A 20,020-nucleotide genomic window follows, 5' to 3' on the forward strand; every position below is an offset into this window, starting at 1 on the left:
AATTTTATATATTGTGATATACCTTTTTTCACCGAATTTTTTTTCTCAGGATATATTTTAATTAGACATCTTTCGTTGAGCTATATTACTATGACAGGAACACTCACCCACAAGGTCTTTAAGTTAAAGTCTATTCCCCCTATTTCGATTCAGTTAACGCCATTTTGGCCCGACAATATCGAGTCCTGGTTCTGCTATGCAGAAGCCGATTTTTGCATGCACGGAATCACGGACTCGCGCACACGTTTCCTCGCGGTAGTTAAGGCGTTACCGCGCGAGTTTAACAGGTACGTAACACCTAGTATGTTTACTAGTGATGTTTCCGAACCTTACGAATCGCTTAAGCTATCGATTTTAAAACGAGGAGACCTAACTGATCGACAACGGTTAGACCAACTCCTTAACAATATCGACTTACAACATGGTTCTGCGACGGACATGTTGCTTAGAATGAGAGAAGTCATCGGCCAACGAACTTTCGATGATGGCCTATTTCGACAACTTTTCTTGTCTAAACTCCCTCAACAGGTGCAGGCAGTGCTTGTTTCATTTCAAAACAATGCCATAGATGAACTAGCTGCATCTGCCGATCGAATCTTGGAAATCACCAAATTTTCTAAGGCCGAGGTTTTTACTACGCCCTGCTGAGGAGTCCCACAATAGAACGAAACGACCGTCCAGTGCTTGAAAGTTTTCCCTGGTGGTCTAGCTTCAATTGACTCATGCTGATAGTGTCTGGCCATCGGATCCGAAGTATCTTGCGTTTTTATTTAAGTTTTCGTATAGAAGTTGATTTAGGTGTTGATTAATTTATTTGACTGAAATTTTTCTTTTATAAACAAAGGGAAACTGTCACTATTATCAATTTGTGTGACAGACGAAGGTAATTCAAGCGTGAAATGATCACTATACAGGTTGTATATGTGTGTTTATAATTTGTGCCTACTTTAAAATGAATGAACAATTTTGATATTATTCGTAAATTTGTCTAAACAGTATGAAAGGGTATGAGGAAATGTTTTCAGTATTTTATATATTAACACACCTACTGAATGTTTTTCGCTCTATTATTAATCATCTTAATCTAACAACTGGACTAAAGTCTTACTCAAAGATGTCTGTTCAACCTAAAATTTCAGTCAGTCAGTCAGTCACAACGTAGAACTTCGTACGTACGTACATCAGTTCGAGTTGCCATACCAAATTAGCACAGAGAAGAAGTTGTCGATTCAAATCCCATAGTGGTAGAAGTAGTAAGAGTATAAACATTATGTGAAAGATTAGGATTTGAAGATGTTATTCAAGGAGTATAATACAGTGAAATAAATTTGAAAAGAGAAAAAGGATAGGGACATGAGGAATTCAGAGAATTAGAATTCGGTAGAACACAAAGAGTGAATGCACCTTCGCCATTGCAAACGATTTTGAGCCATGTCATTCAAGGTCTCTAACCATCGGTTGCTATCATCTCGCGAATCTCAACCAGGTAGTCTACACCTACCAACATGGCTCGGTCCACTTGTCAGTGACTTCATGGAATTGTGCCACGTTTTGGTCTGGCCACCCCTAGCTTTCTTCCAACCTACTCTTACACCATAAAACATCGCACGTCGGGGCAGTCGGTGGTTGGGCATACGTAACACGTGTCGCAGCCATCTCAACTGATGAAGTTTCACTACTTCATCAATCGATTTGCCATCCTTACCTAGTACCCGTATCCTAACAACTGCATTACTTACCCGGTGGTCCCAGGATATACGAGCAATGCGTCGAAGACACCTATGATCGAATACTAGTAGCCTACGAATATCCTCTACTTTTATCGGCGATGTTTCACTGCCATAAAGTAGGACGGAACGAACTGCTGCACAGTAAACTTGTCCTTTTGTTGCTAAAATTTAACAAAGCAACAACATATTTTGTATACGATTACTAATAATGAGTCGATTATATCAAAATTCGAATAGAAGGAAATCTGAGATAACTAATTTTCGATATCATAAAATGGAAGATGAGAAATATACCTTTGATAAATAACAAATTACGTTCGTTGGTTAATGTTTTATATTTTACTTTATCCCAATCATGTCCTGGTAAAGATGCTTGATCATCAATTAAATGAGTCTCATTATAGTAATGATTTGATTAGTACAGGATTGTAATACAATATATCAGTAGAAATCAGCTTAAAATGATGAATTCAAACGACAGTAAGGAAAGAGATAAATATTTATTTATTTATTATGCAGATTAAACAAAATAAAAGTAAACCCGAGCGAATTCACATATGGATTGTTGAAAATTTTGGTAACTGTGCAAATACGAAGTTTTGAATTGATGATTTATCTGATTGACGATTGGAATTGTTTTCAGACTTCAGGAATTTACTTTGTTATTTCCCAACTTATTCTAGCCATATCTCCGCAAACATTTAATAAACACTGAGCTTGATTTCTTGAAGTTGGTCGAAGAACAACAACTTCACTTAAGTGATATGATAACAGTGCATTTCCACCTAGGCTAGTTGTATGGGCTCCAACAACAGCTTGTACTTCAGCTAGACTTGTGTGCAAGAAACCTGATATACCACCAACCTGTAAAACATATAACATTTCTAAATTTATTCAAACAGTTTATATTTTACAAGAAATAAATATGAACACTTATATTAAAAAAAGTCATTGAAAACAGAAAAGAGTACTAGGTGTAGCTGCCTGGTTTTATTTTGATGATGTCACACAATCAGACAGAGTCGGATCTAAAATATATGGATCTTAATGCTAATGGCATGATACCTAACAAAACTATTGAGTTGTGGAGCGTAGTTGTTTATATTTCTAACTGTGTATGCCAATTAGTCATTAGAGAGTGGTCAATGTCATGTTTGCCTGGTACTTTAATGCTGATTGAATTCTACCGACCAATGTGGCCGTTAGTCTAAGTGACTCAACATCGTATTTTGATATTAGAAGGCGCGAAGGTAGGAAGCGTTGCTATTTGTCACTAATCTAGAGATGTAATCTTGAGGGGATTGATGGTTCCCACGGGATTCGGACCGGAGTCACTGAGCTACTCGGGCTACAACTGACCTCCTTCAGGGTTTCCTGATGAATATTTCTAACTACATTGATGTTTTGTATTGGGAAATCAAACTGTCTGTTTATAAAATCAATTCACAAACATACTTGTTGTGTCCCGGTAACAATAGTGAATGGTAACTTTGGGATCCATTTATGGACCAATATTATGCATATATTTTTAATCATATACTTGCCAAATAACTAAATTGTTCGTATTCATGTTCCCCTTGTCATGAGCTTTATTTCGAACTATGAATTATTATTATACGACTTACCATTCTTGAGTTATCCTTAGTCTATTGATTACTGCCTCCCACATTCACAGCCACATTTGGCTAAATCCTGTACACATGTTATTTTCTATTTTATGGTACAATGTGGTCAGTTTGATTGGTATATAAACTCAGTGTGTTTAAAATATAATGATTCATACCGCAGAGGCTGTTCTGGACTTAACTGAATGGGCTACGCAGATAGCAGGACCGATACGTACTCTAGACTGCTCGTACGGTTTTCGTGTGTCACTGTTCCAATCGATAATTCGCTGCTCTCTGATTGAAGGTTTTATCACTTCAGACATTAACTGTGCATCCACTCGGCCACAAGTTATAACAATGATTTAATTAATAATGAGTACGAACATTAAAATTAATATTTTGTTCGATAGAAGACTGTTTCGGTTAAATTACTTGCATAATGGAAGTTAATTATAAAGTGAATAATTGAAGTATACCTAATTTACCACGAATACTAAATAATTAGTGACTAAGGTTTCATTTCAGGAAAAAAACACAATCTATGGAGAAAAAAGCTATACGCCAAGAATTTGCCATCATTAATTTTGCAGTCGTTTACCATGATAGGTTTTGACACCGCCGACCTCTTTTTCTCATACTCTAATGTAGTATGAACAAAGTGATAATCATAACATCGTTATATCTATAGTTTATTTGTATAATTATCATTAGAAAATATATTAGTAACGAAAGGAACTTACTTCCCTTAGATCAGTCGTTTCTCTAACAAAAAAGAAATCCAAGTTACCAAGATAAGCTTCAACATATGTATTCGGTATTGATGACAATGGTGTAAGTATGCAACCGGATATATGTTGTTTATCGATGAATTGTTGTTTACACTGTTTTTGTTCAGTTGGGATATCGTCATTATTTATCATCATTCCATCAGTAGTCCTCTAAATAAAAAAACATCAGATATTGTGGAATGATAATAAATTACCTTGATTGGAGTACCATTACTATACTAATAATGCCTGAAATATATGATTCATCAAGTGATAAGATATTATCTCACTAAAATTAAGTTTTTTCATAGTTGAAATCATGAGTCAATTGAAGCTAGACCACCATGAAAAACCTGGAAGCACTGGACGGCCGTTTCGTCTTATTATGGGACTCCTCAGTGGCAGTGCGCATCCACGATCCCGCACTCGCGAGATTCGAACCCAGGACCTACCAGTCCCACAATAGGACGAAATGACCGTCTAGTGCTTCCAGGTTTTCCATGGTGGTCTAGCTTCAATTGACTCATGATTTCAACTATGAAAAAAACTGAAATATCTACAAAAACCCCTTCTGATCTAAAATTAAGTTATTTTGATATTTTCGAATATGTTATCAATTAAACGAATAAGCTAATGGCTTATAAATTAAACACATCCTGTTCGATGGAGTGAAGATACATTGCAGGATCACTATTATATGAAGAAAAAAAAATGGTTACCCTGAAAACGTCATTAAGATATACTTAACATTATCAACAGTAAAAACCAGTAAACAGATAATATTGTCTTACACGCAGAATGTCCGTGAGACAAAAACAGATTATCAATGCCACTAAAAATAAGAGTTGTCTGTAAGTCCATAAAATCTCTACAAGCAACGTTATATAAGTTAAATGATGCAAAGACAATCCAAACATCATTTATAAGATAGACCTTAGTAAATTCCAGGACTACATAGGACAAAGTAGTTATCTTCTATCTCTGAGTACACGTGAACAACAGCTAACTGTGAAGTGCCACGATGTAGCTTCATCTATATCAACGCATGTGGACAACTATCAACATGAGTTAGACTAGGAAAACATTGAAATATCGGACAGAGGGAAACACAAAGAATGTTATGAAATTTTCAGAAGTCTGATACTCCGGTCAAGCATCAATCAACAGACATATTGGAATTAGAATACATTAATTAATTGAATCAACCTTTCTTGTTTTTACATCGAAATCGAACCAATATACCAACCAAAAAGAAAAAGGATAAACAACATGAAGGTTAAATATCAGGTGGGGAGAGAAAAAAAAGTTGAAACGAACATGCTAACAAAAGCTACATGATTGTGGACAACAACAAATCAAACATCAGTTAAACATAACGAGATGTTAATTGTAAAGAAGTTCTAACAGTTTACTTCTTTTTGAAGCATGTACTGCTGGTGGTAGCTAATGTAATAAATTGGAATAATAGGTTTTGAGGATCACAAAGGATTTGTATTAAAGTTCCGTCTTAGATATATTTTCATGAACAATTTAAATCGTAGTCATACGTTTACTACTAGCTGATGTCATAATAAAACTGTATTTTCATTCAATTTTGTCAATGAAGGTATGATTACAATCTAGCGCCTGTTCAACTAAAAAATAATGCACCAACACCATGAGAATCACCTAGATCATATTCGATGAAAGAAAGAACAGTTATAACAATCATCCTACATCCGATTTCGATTATGGTTGATTTTAGTTAAGCCCTTTTATTAACTTACTTAACAGATATTGTCATTTGAATAGTAACAATTCGCATATATCTTTGTATTGTTATGATCACTAGAGCACATGACGAACTCTAGCCAAAACGTTGACTGTTTAAATATCATTCAATGACTCATCCTCCTCCTCATATATGTATGCACTTAAATTCTATCATTAGCTTTTGCTTTGTCTTTCTGTGTCCTTATACAATTTGACTATAAATCCGCCTATGTGATTGCTCGCGCTTGCTCGCTGATACTTACTCATGTGCCTGCAGCTTTGTGGCCTGCGATATTTGATAATAAACTGTAGTTGCAGCTTCTCTTTGCCTTCTGACTTCATGCATCATTGATATTGAGGTGAAAGATTAGGGAAGCACTGCACTACAGAATTGGTAAACCCGACGTGATACGAACACATAGCTTTCTGATATGGTGTCAGATCCTTAGCCCCTACAAAAGTAATTAGCCGCATTTGGAACATGCACCATTTCTCTACACACTTATTTGTTCAAAGTTTCTCATGATGTAGTATTGTTATGGTTATACTGATAGATCAGTGAGTAGTAAACAATGTCATGTTATCAAAAAAGTATGTAAGTACATAATAAGATTAATAGTTTATGATAGTTTTACGTTGTCCTAATTGTAAGTTTACATTGAATTCATTTGACTGTTGATAGCGTTCATAAGTTACAGTAAGTTAATAATGTAGTTAGTACTCACTATCGTACTAAAAAAATGACAGATTTACAGAGATTAACATCTTTTATTTATGGTGCGCTTCGATCTTCTTGTATAAGATATTTATAATCATGTGACTTTTCAAGTCTGAATAGTAGAGGGGACATAGTGACTGAGTTTTCTTGTGTTTTATCTAGAAGTTGAGGATAGAAAGAAAAATCAGTCCTAGCATATAAAGTAGTTAGTTGTATTGTAGGAATTAGTGTGAATAAAGAGAAAAATAATGCCATAAACGTTATATTAGTAGAGGGGAGACGTGGTGTTGAGAGGTCTGAGATTTTAACCTTTGGTTTGGAATTTCAAATCCAGTTCCATCAATGCTGGTTCTGATTTCAGAGTAATCATCAATGACTTCATATAGAAAAGTAATTTAAACCCCTTGAATTAATCCAGTAGAACAAATATTCACTGTAACACAGATGAACAGAAAAGTAGTTCTAACAATGCTAAATGATTGGGAGCAATTAATTAAGAGTTGCAGGAGGTCATCAGTTCGTCCAAGATTGTAAATGCACTCGTTTGACTGGAGTTGAACAGAGCTTCCATTTGATTACTAAGTTACAGTGAAGTCTTAAAATTTATCCATAATTAAATCTATTAACTGACTAAGATGACGACTTGAAAGTAATGTTAATAATTAATCACAAAATTTCATTAAATTTAATTCATAATATTCTATCTCATAAACGCGAACAAATTCAGGTGAAGATAGCCAATGTGGCGACAGCCTCTGCATTAGTAGGCCTAAATATACACAAGGGAAAAACCAAGATCTTGAAATACAACTCAGAGAACACCAACACAATCACATTTGATAGAGAAGATATGGAAACTTTCACATACCCTGAACAGCATCATCGATCAACAAGGAGGATCTGATGAAGATATGAAGTCGAGAATTGGCAAAACAAGGGCGGCATTCTTACAACTGGAGAACATCTGGAACTCAAAACAATTATCTGTCAACAGACATCGAAGTCTGAATTTTCAATGCAAACGTCACGACGGTCCTACTGTACGGAGCTGAAACATGGAGAACTACTACAACTATAATCAAAATGGTACAGGTATTTGTGAACAATTTTCTATGCAGGATACTTAGTGTCCGTTGGCCGGATACCATCAGCAACAACAAAATATGTCAGATAACAAATCAGCTTCCAGATGAAGGGGAAGTTAAGAAACATGTAGTGCCTTAGCTTCGTTAATCAATCATCTTGATAACCGATATTATATAAATCCCAACGGTGTTTGAATTCAGAAGACAACAATAAGCGGCAACTACAATTTACAAGCGGATAGCACAGATAACATATCTACAGACACATGGAGCGGATTTGAAGCAGAGAGGCAAATATGTGTATGAGAGCGAATATAGAGGTGAATTCATAGTCAAATCGAATAAGGCGCAGCTAGGCAAGGCAAAGGCTAATAATGGGATTCATATATATATAGGAAAGAGAAATGCTCATCAAGAGATACTTAAGCTATCAACATTTAAGCTAGAGAGAGATATGTGCGTTGGCTGTCATGTGATCAAGTGTACACGTTTATACAGACAAGATAGTGATACAGAGAAATATGCGAATTATTGCTGTTTGAATAAAACTGTCTGTTAAGTAAGTCAATAAAAGGGCCCAATAAAATTTAACCATAATCGAAATTAACCGTAGGAGTGTTGCTATAAGATACGTTGGAGGTGGATAGTAAACAGATTGTGAAAATCACCGAAGTGCATCATGAGGCATGCATTAACTTAGAATTTTAAAAGTAAACAGAAAAGAGGAAGACGTAGAAACACACTGCGTCGGGTATTGGAAGCACACATCAAAACGACGACTAGCAAGTGGAAGGAATTACCCAAGATAGAGTTCGGTGGGGAATGCTGGGGAAAGGCTTATATTCCTTCACAAGGAGTAACAGGCTTAAGGAAGAATATAAAGCCAATACCAGGGGAAAAAACATCAGTTTGCATAAGACAATTCGAACATGTGAATCACCAAAAAAAATTAACTTCTCATTATAAAATATTATCGAATTCTATTTAATAATTGAAAACATTTAGTAATACGTGACCTTAAACAAACCAGATTGCTACGTTTGAATCACTTGACAGCACATAATTAATAAGCTATTTTATGAACATTTTAAGTTCATCATTTTACATCGCCTAGTTTTGTTAAACTGGATTATAGAAAAAAATAAACGTATACTTTATTTAATTGTATCAATAGTATATTAAATACGAAATTGATGTAACAACTTGTTAGGCTATAAAGTTACTTACAATGTATAGCTTTTTCTCAGAATTTCAACAATAAAACATCAGTCAGTCAGCTACAACGTAGGACCAGGCACATTTATGTATCGGTTCAAGTTGCCATACCTCGTTAGCACAACAAGATATATGAAGTAACAGGTATATGTATAACCCGATATATATAATGCATAATCTGTTCACTGTTCAATAACTCATAGTGTATTAATTAGATAGGGCATTTAAAAATGACTGATTAGTAAGCAGTGGCCAGTGTTATGTTTATGTAGCCCTTTTTGGTACTAATCGAGTTCTACCTATCAAAAGTTTCGATGTGGATCACTAGCTTAGGTTGGTTGGGATAACGTGGATTGTGTTTTGATGTTAGGAGCTGGTTAGAAATCATGTTTGATGCTAGCTTGTGTACTAATCGAGACTTATAAACAACCTTCAAGGAGTTGATATTCCTTATGGGATTTAAATGTGAGTTAAGCAATCTGGGAGTCTGAAGAGTTACCACAGTTATTCGGATTGTCTCAGATTGTGAATCTGGGTATTGTGAATTCGGATAACACAGAGAACATCAATTTCTTCAAGATCCCAGACAAACGTTGTTATAGAGTACCAAATAGGACGAAATATAGGTCAAGAATGGATTCCTGGGGACTGCTATAACTACTAAAAGTTTCGATCAACATTTAGGACTAGATAAACGTGAAATTGGTCACCATTCACTAAGAAAGAAATTGTAAGTGATCTTTTCAATAAATATGAGATCCGATTTTCTAAGATTTTAGTGAAAACTGAAAAAAAACCCATCACGAGGCTCATGAAATATTAAAGGGTATTTATGCAGGTGATACTAAAGCCAAACAGCATTTTAGTGATCTGTAAACACTGCAAGGATGATACAGGGGTCAAGAAGACGATCAACGTTCCGTATTAATAAAAACATCAAACATGTACAATCTTTTGCGTATTTAGCTAACTGATTTACTACCTCGATAATTGTTCATGAACTGAATCTAGGAAAATCGTTTGTGAACACAATTTTAGAAAAATTGGGAATGATGACATGGTAGTCCATTTCTGATAATTTCTAAGGAGACGGAGGGTTGTGGACAAGATTGATGCGTCTTTAACTTTGTAAAATAGTTTTTACGACGTCAGCTGATGTATTAATTAAATATATTACACAATATATACAATTCATAATACATAAATAGATAAATCAACTTACTTTGCCAAGACTTCTTGATTTTAAATCACTTTTCAATCTAGATAATAATGTAGGTTTATGTAAATGGAATTTTGAACGATTTTTTATTGACGCTTTTCGTCCATTTGCATTGTCATCATCATCAACGTCAAAATTACCAACTGAATTTGAATTGTGATTATTATTGTTGCTTGTAGAGGAAGAACTATCATTGGATTGGGCATTGAACATTGTATGCTGCTTTTCGTCATTTCTTGTTATTGATGAATTGGTTGGATGAAGTATCATACCAGTAGCTATTATCTTCATTACGAAAATATCAATAAATATGAATAGACTCTATGGTGTATAGAAATGTTACAGTATATATGTTTATAAACTTCTCCAAGTTAGGAAGATGACCATTAGTCCTCAAGTTTACATCAATCCATAACGAAAAAGTAACCATAATTTGACGTCAGAGTTTGGTAACTAAGTAGCTCTTGACTGAGACTAAGAAGGATGAAACTATATGATGCATAAATCAACATAAATACTTTATTCATTCAAGTTGAAAGTATTAACTACAGGATTCTATCCCACTGAACTAAAAGTAGTGTGTTCTGGATATCACACCTGAAGGTTGTGAACTCATGGATAACCCTTGTTGAGTGGAAAAGTAGTACAAAATAACTGTTTCTTGCTCCCTATCTCTCTTTAGTCTCCAGCGTTTCCACTAATGACATTAAATTCATCATGAATATTATCGTTAAAAATATCTTAACAAACTTATACTTCAAATTTACTTAGTATTGTTTGTTTGGATCTTCCCATTGATGTTTTTAGGACTGTAACTGGTCAGTCTCTAATTGGCATATGTGCATACTGTGCGTATTGCCTCGATATAGCCTAAATTCACAAGCATGGTAAGTAAAGATGGATAGTGGCTGAATTTAAAGATATTTCTGTTAGTCATTGTAGGGTCAAATGAACTTCTAGAATTCGTCAATGGAATATTGGACGTCGAAGAATTAGTACACAGTTTAGTTTTTTTGTTTGCGTTAGTATGTTGTAAACAATCAGATCAATATTAATTTTCGATCCAATTTGTCAACATAAATTATACACAAACAATACTTTGAATAAAAACTGAACAAATCACCATTATACCAAGCAAAAGTAACCATGCATATTTTAGTTTTATTTACATAAAGAAACATTAAAATGAAAAATGACTAAGTATTTTACAAATAACTAAAATAACAAATAGACCATTAATAATTCTGTATTAAGTGGTTTAAACTAAACATATTTTGTATAGCTTAAGATAAGTTTGTCATATACACAAAGTAGAACGTGGAACATGTGCACATTGGCTCAAATAGTCACACCCTAATAACATAGTGAGATGAAATTATCAGGGCAAATCCCAAAGTAGAGGTAGTAATCGTATTAGTGGTAATAGACTGGAAACAGAAGATAAGTTATTGATTGAGATCATGAACCAATTGATGTTAGACCACCATTGAAAACCTGGAAGCACTGGATGGCCGTTTTGTCCTATTGTGGGAATCCTCAGCAGTGCGCATCCACGATCCTGCTCGAGCTGATTCGTGTCGAGTAGAGACAGGTATCTACCTCAGTACAATTGGAGATGGTCGCGAAATCTTGTGGATCGGTTGAGGTTAGACATTAACACTGATGGATGACGGCTCAGTGGTCTAAGAGGTTAAGCGTTCGCGCGCGAGACTGAAGGCCCTGAGTTCGAATCCCGCGGGCGGGAAGGATTGGTGAAGTGAACAAGAAAATTTGTAAAGCAATTGAGAATCTTAGATTCTAAGGCCAGTTAAAAAAAGAATGCACCTGGGTCATCGTGGATGATTGTATGACATGTCTCGCAGATGTCAACCTAGTGGTCAGTACTAACTAACAGGGCTCAATCCAACAGTCAGTACCTTCACTGATTAGTTTCGAATGTCATTAAGTTTGCAATAAAATTTGATTGATTCTAATGCATTAATTCCAAAAGAAAGAGAAACTTAATAATTTCTGAATTAAATAAAACGAATGTTCACGTAAACAGTAAAAAATTAGAACGGATTTTGTTTTCAAAATTAGTATAACTCGATGGTAACTTTTTTCAGCAAAAAAGGAAACTTTGGACGAATGTTTCATTCTAGTTCCACAGAAATCCACACCAACGATAGAATTAGGAAAATTAATAATCTCCATAATTCTTCGATATTAATAGCTGATCATGAGCTCACTGGTGACTAATTTAGAGAGATAATTCTCATAGTTCCTGTAAGAAGCTGTGACCAGTGGAGTTAAACTGTATCAGATGTGTGACAAACATCAGTGGTAGTGGATGACAAATACACAATCTTTTGAAATGATTGAAATGAGAAATTGCTGGCTATTGGATTGCCGACTCGGTAGTCTAATGGTTAAACAAGACTTCAATATCCTGAGTTCGATCCTCTATGAGGATGTATTAAATATCATCTGCAAAGTTTACTGAGCTATCGCCAAACCAAGGTGGAAATAAATAGTTTGTAAATATTAGGTACAAATGAATTCTATTTTCTGGGGTTTTGCAATCGTTTTACCAATAAAGGTATAGAATGATGGGGGTATTAAGCGAAATGGACGCAAAAAAGCAAAAACCTTTTGGATCTTCGACCAACTTTTATTAACAATGTACATGCAATAGAAAGGATGTCTTAGCTTAAGCTATTTTTTCTGGAGCAACAAATAAACTAATTTCAAACGGTTAAAATTAATAGAAACAGTCACAACAAGAAAGGCCAGAAAACTAAAGTCTACATGAAATGACTGATATTATTTGACCACTAATATGATGATACTTGTCTTTTTTTAATTGGCTTAAGTTCATGTATCGATACCAAATCAGTACATCCTTAATGATGTTTTCTCATATATCAATCTATCAGTTAGTCAGTCTGTCATAATGAACGTAGAGTCTGGCACACATGTACCAGTTCAATTTATTACATCATATCAACATGACGGGATGAAATTATTAAGACAAATACCAAACTTGTAGAAGTAGTAACGATATCAGCGGTGTTAGGGATTTAAAACATAAGGTCTGAGAAAAGAAAAAGAGTAAGTGGATCTAAGTTATTCCGACCAACTCTGAGAAATCACCCAACCATTGGTAACGATAATCGAAGGATCAGAACCGAGTAATGGGAACTAACCAACAAGATCCAATCTAGCAGTCAATGACCTGCTTGATTGAATTCAAGTTTTGGTATGATCATCCTAAGCTTTCCTTAACCTAGTTCTATGCCATATAAAAATGACCGTCAAGGTAACAGGTGGTTAAACATATATTAATATTACATAACTGATCTAACTTAATTACAATTTGTAGAGATTAGTTTTATTTAAAGATCATTTTTACCAGGGAAACCGAATAGGAAATTATGATCTATAAAGTCAGTCGAGTAGAAATGAAATGAAGTAAATTCATATCGATTATACATGAAAATGCTCATGCTACCATTTTATCAGCATTGACAGTGTTAAGATAAACACAAGTCACCGTGTTACGGCATAGAAAACGGTTGAGAACTAAAAAAGGACGGTTAATCGTTTCTGTTGGTTCAGCGGCAATTTTTTAAGGTATAATTTAATGGTGATAAAATTATTATTTATTTAAACACATATATATTAGTACAAAAGGGCACCAGATACATATGCGCCACACTAATGGTGATAAAATAGGTGAAAAGAAATACTAAACTACAAAGAATGAAGATGTTTCAGCAAAGAAACTTTTCTTTTTGACTAAATCATTTTCTTAAACCTTACAATCGCATTTATAGGTCTTTCTTTACATGTGATAGCCTATAGCACAGTTTCGGATATTCTCATTAATCTATAGAGACTTTTAGAACGTTGATTTTTGCATTCGTAATAACATGTTTGACAGTGTATCACAGAAACTCATTGAGTTCCTTAACGGCCATAGGATCCTTGCTAGTTTCAAAACAATGAATTGGGTTTATTTATTTAGGGTTAGAGGTTTATGGTTAGGTCTTTGATTTCTACGTAACATCAGCTGTAACCTGAAAATGCTCTGTAGCTGCTTGGAGGAATAGATTTTGCGCAAAAACGCAGCAGGTGCTTTTTGATTAGTTTATCCATCAAATAATAGTCCAATGGTCTAAGGTTTGTTTAAAGATTAAGGGTTTAAGGATAGTGTTGATTATTTGATACATTTAACATGGTCACTTTTTTAATTCTATGGTAGTGAAAAACAATTTTTCATCATCTCTCTAAACTTTTGAAGCTCGTATATAAAAGACATTTCTACTGTTCATTAAATGTGATTTTTGAATTCCGTGCAGAAATCTAAAAGTCATATTCTTGATTCTTTCACCAATGATGTTGGGGTTTGAACCTGTGATTTATAGGTTGAAAGTTTTATTTACTTAGACTTATGTATTTATTTCAACACATAAATATTGGTACACTGAAGCACCAGATACATATGTGCCACACAAATCTCATTCGATTTGTGTAAGGGCTGTGATGCTGCCCGGGTGCCCAAACTGAAGCAGGTGGTTTATTTAGAAGGCCCACACTCCGAGCCTTTGACCTGACCCACAAGGCAGTGGAGTATTGTAAGGAGATGCAGTCCCATGGTAGCCGATGACCAACGATTGATTCATACGCCATTTGTTCCCTCAGGATAATGGAGCCCATGTGTACCATTGGTTTGGAATCAGGGTTTTTTTTCAACTCCCCTAGGTGAACTCGCAGTGTCCACCAACCCGGTTAAAGCGCCGGACATTCGCTTTTAGTCCTCTCAATTTTGTAAACAACACCGTTGCCACGAGAAGGCAGTGAGTAGGAATTCCCTGTCAGAGGCTATATACGCGTGGTCATTTGAGAGCATTTGGAGAGGGAGAGCGGACTCTCCCCACTCTCGGCCATACTAGGGCATTTGGGGGCGACTAAATAAGATTAAAATAGAATGTATCTTGATTACTGAATTTCAAACATTGATTATTTTCCTTACATAATGACAATAAGTATACCATTAAAAAGTCAAGAATACACATATAATAATGATAACTAATTAACTAACTTGTATATGTTCGTCATCTGTGAATGATAAACGATAATCTAAAGCATTTATTATACATGGTATATAATGACGAAATCGGAACCAAGTTAATTGATTAAATTCACGTAATGCTTTACCTAAACTATTTCCATTTATACAATGTAAAGTATTATGTTGTTTAGTTTTTACAATACTCTGGTTATAATAATTATTATTATTATGAATAGATAAACTATTAGAACTAGGTGAAGACGATGGAGATGATATGAAAGTACTTGTACTTGATGTTAATGTAGTTGTTGTCATTTGTTCGCTATTTGTTGAATAATAATAATCATAATAATAATTACTACTACTATTATTAATATTATTATTACGTGTTGTAGGTGTTTGTGGAAAATTCAAAAGTATTCCAGAATTTGAATGAGTTAAATTCTGATAATTTTGTGTAGATATATGCGATTTCATTGACGAAGTTACAGTTGTCGTTGCAGATAATGATGTAACAATTGTTGTATTCAATAAATGATTTGATTCCTTATAATATGTGGGTGTAAAAACAGGAGTAGTATTGTAATTGGTTGAGTAAATAGATGTTTCAAAAAATGAATCCGGTACAGTTAATTCAGTTTCATGTACACGTATAAAACTATTTGATTGATAGTTCCAATTAAAGACTTCATTAGAATTCATTGAAACAGGTATGGATGAATGGATAAACACTTTAGAATTATTTAATGTAGAATTATCATTATCATTTATTATTGAATTGTCATTGGATATTGGTATAGATTCCGTAGTTGTAAGAATTAAACCTATAAAAAAAAGGAAAGATTAGCTACTTTGAAACGGGTGACTAAAACCGGAATCGGAATTCAATTCTTTACAGATTGATCTCACTTGAGGTACCATTGAAACCTGTGAATATCTGGACAGTTGTTTTATTCCAGTATGGAACTTCTCAGCAGTGTGTATCAGCAACCAAATAGTATTGGATGATCGTCCCTCTATATTGGCAAAATGATTAGGAGTGAAAATGTAATATTGGAAACCAACGCAGATAGTCCCACGAGTTAGGTGCTCGATTTCTTGTAAAGTCGTGAGTGAGCACTTAATTAGAGTTCCGTACTGTGATGAAACAGTTGTTCAGAGCTCTAACTGAAAGCAATCTGCGACAAATATAACCTATAGATTAAACCAATCTCTGCAAAATTCACTCAACTAAACTATAATGATTGATTTGTTAGATATCATTCCTTCATGACGAAACCTTAACTAAAATTAGGCACTCAAAGAACTTGTTCTCACCAATTAAGAACTCTGTCATCTATTCTTAGGTTTAGACAGTTAGGTAGCACATCATTATACGTCACATAAATTCCCACTTGGTTACTACGATTTAGTTAAATCAATGATTTAATTGAAGGTAAATTCACTAAATCAGTTTATTTTCCAGGTATACTGAGACAAAATGTGAGCGTCTAAGGTGAAGGGATTATCCGTATGAACAACATAGGTAATTGTCAGTCAATTTTATCAGTCAGTCAGTCACAACGTAGAACTTCGTACGTACGTACATCAGTTCGAGTTGCCATACCACATTAGCACAGAGATGCAGTTGTCGATTCAAATCCCATAGTGGTAGAAGTAGTAGGAGTATAATCAGAAATCCAAAAGATTAGGGTTTGAAGAAATTATTGAAGGAGTATAGTACAGTGAAATAAATTTGGAAAGAGAAAAAGATCAAGACATGAGGAATTCAGAAGATTGGAATTTGGTAGAACACAAAGAGTGAATGCACCTTCGCCATTGCAAACGATTTTGAGCCATGTCATTCAAGGTCTCTAACCATCGGTTGCTATCATCTCGCGAATCCCAACCAGGTAGTCTACACCTACCAACATGGCCCAGTCCACTTGTCAGTGACTTCATTGATTTGTGCCACATTTTGGTCTGGCCACCCCTAGCTTTCTTCCAACCTACTCTTACACCATAAAACATCGCACGTCGGGGCAGTCGGTGGTTGGGCATACGTAACACATGTCCCAGTCAATTTTATACCATCTGGTTCTTTAGGTTCGTGTACTAATATATAATTGATGTGTTTCTTAGACTTATGTAAATCTACTCCTTTAACTTTCCAAACTGTAATACCATATAAATATCTTAGTTTTCAAATTCAAAGATTGATATCAAACCCAACAGTGTTTTATATTGATCACGGATATATTGTATCTTAAAACTAATCATTCAACATTTCCATATCACTAATTTGACTAACTTTTCGTATATATGTTTGATGAATCAATGACCAGTTTTCATGAGTGTGTAGATTTGAGAAATACATATATATATATATATATATACATATATATATATATGTTACTACCATTGAAGTAACTACATCTATGAATTTGGTGTGCTAATGAGGTGTGGCAACTTGGACCGATGTATATATGTGCCTGATCCTACGTTGTAGCTGACTGACTGACTGAGACGGAAAGAGAAATAAACTATATGTTTCCTTTACACTACTTGATAACACTTTTATACTACTCTTAGTTTAATAAACAAACAACTATGAATTATAATTTCGGTTAAATGGATGGCATATATTATCCAAATGTGTAGCTATCTGTATATCATTCATTACCAAATTCAGTTCATCTACTAACAAAATTTAAAAAAAGTTTAACACAGAAATATATCAATTCTTTTAGCTCTTACTTGATCAAATGATATTCACTTATTACAATACATACTAAGAGATTAAATTCACTTAGTATTGTTTGTTTGAATCTTCCCATTGATGCTTAGGACTGCAACTGGTCAGTCTCTTATTGGCCATATATGCATACTGTGCGTATTGCCTCGATATAGCCTTAGTTCACAAGCATTATAAGCAAAGATGGATAGTGGTTAGCAGTGGAACCCAGGATGCGCGTTTCGTTGTTCTATTTGAGACTCGTCAGCTGGATGTACATCCTGGATTCCACTGCTAGCTACTATCCATCTTTGCTTATAATACTAAGAGATTGTTATTATGGAAAAGTGATGGATGGTTAAACGAAGAAATAAAATAGAAAAAGAAATTTACCTTGTGGTTGAAAAGGATCTTGTAATAGAACAGCTAATTCTTCAATTTCTGGTTCTCTAGTTTCAAGGAATAATGTATCATCAGTATTATGTGAATGAATTAAATCAGATGTTGATAATGTTGATTGTTTAAGATTATTTATTGTTGCATTACTATTGATATCTAGTTGACTGAATTCATTTTCAATGAATTGAAGATGATTTGTACAATTGTCAATAGTATAATACTTGTCATTCATTGTGTCTATTTCAAATTTATCATGTTTTGTTAAGTTACTTTGATAATCCATATCCTAAAATGATAATTATGTAAATAATCACATATACATATATAATTAAATATTTAAAATGGGATTATTATTTTTTTTCCCAAAGTACATTTTAATATGGATTAACAACAATTAGTTAGCGATTTTTTAGCGAGTTGGTTTTCTACGGGATGGGGATTGTCAGTACAAGTCATCATTTCATTTATTTGTGTGAGGGTTGAGGGGGCCACACACAGAGCCTTTGACCTAAAGGTCTAACCCACAAGGCGGTGGAGCATCGTAAGGAGATGCAGTCCCATGGTAGCCGGTGACCGACAATTGGTTCATACGCCATTTGTTCCTTCAGGATACTGGAGCCCATGTGCACCATTGGTTTGGAATCAGGGTTTTCCAACTCCCCTAGGTGGACTCGCCGTGTAAACCAACCCGGTTAAAGCGCCGGACATTCGCTTTTCGTCCTCTCACTTTCGTAAATAACACTCCCGCCACGAGAAGGCAGTGAGTAGGACTTGTGTGGCAGAGGCTATATACGCATGGCCATGTGAGAACATTTCGAGAGGGAGAGCAGACTCTCCCCACTCTCGGCCGTACCAGGGCATTTGGGGGCACGGGCTGGGGTCGCTAACCCCATGCCCAACACTCCTCCTTTATCCGGGCTTGGGACTGGCAGAAGCCCCCGGAGAAGCTACAGGCGGAGTAAGTAAGTAAGTAACAACAATTAGTGAGTCGTAGAAAACAAAAGATCTATAAACAGTTTTATTTAACTGTAGGTTTATCTTTAGAAATCTACAATAATGATTATTTATGTTGTCTTATTTGAGAAAATGAATCTATCAGCTTAAAGTTTTGCGGTATAATGTTTTTAGATTATTTAGTTGAAAAATTCCCTTGTTTTCAATGGTTCTTTAGCTGTTGGGATCCTGGAATGAAAGTTACTTTCAAAGTGAGGTGGTGTATTTTTCACTGGCTACAGTGATTCAGACAACTATTACGTATGATTAACTACTGCCTAATTCTGTGGGGAAGGTTTTTTGTTGCAGGTAGGGAGAAAAATAAGGAAAGCTAAACCAAAACTTAGAATCGATCTATTGAGTTGCTAATTGGTGAATTGAGCCTAGTTGGTTGGGATCCCCGCGATTATCATAATCAATGGTCGGATGCGTTGAGAGACAGGTCAGGATTGGTAAGAATACTATAGGTCTGTTTACTCTTTTCCTTCTCTTAAATCTCATGTTTTAAATTGATCTTATATCTTTTTAATCCATGAATTCATTCTCCATTTTCGAACTACACTGTTACTACTTCCACAAACTAGGGATTGTATTTTGATAATTTCATCATATGATGTAGTAACTTGAACTGATGAACATATGCGCCATTTACCCAACAATAAGAGCCTTAAATAATCTATGCAACAACACACAGTGGTCCAGTGTTTATTGTTTATTGCTAAGTTGATACATTTATCATTATCTGTTTGAAGAAGTTGTTAAGTGTTTG

At 34.8% G+C, this 20,020-nt stretch overlaps 1 protein-coding gene across 1 annotated transcript in view; it reads right to left on the reverse strand.

Annotated features, from left to right (window-relative positions):
• Positions 1-2,384: 2,384 nt before the first annotated feature.
• Smp_133590 (hypothetical protein) overlaps positions 2,385-20,020 on the reverse strand; it is a gene marked incomplete at both ends in the record, with an annotated part of 65,204 nt that continues 47,568 nt past the window's right edge. Inside the window, 6 exon segments of the mRNA XM_018796343.1 lie at positions 2,385-2,594; positions 4,078-4,275; positions 10,097-10,414; positions 15,177-15,350; positions 15,636-15,962; positions 15,968-15,970. Of these exon segments, the coding sequence (XP_018650565.1) occupies positions 2,385-2,594; positions 4,078-4,275; positions 10,097-10,414; positions 15,177-15,350; positions 15,636-15,962; positions 15,968-15,970 (1,230 nt within the window).

Source organism: Schistosoma mansoni, chromosome 2, assembly GCF_000237925.1.
Source record: "Schistosoma mansoni strain Puerto Rico chromosome 2, complete genome".
NCBI classification, from domain to species: Eukaryota; Metazoa; Platyhelminthes; class Trematoda; order Strigeidida; family Schistosomatidae; genus Schistosoma; species Schistosoma mansoni.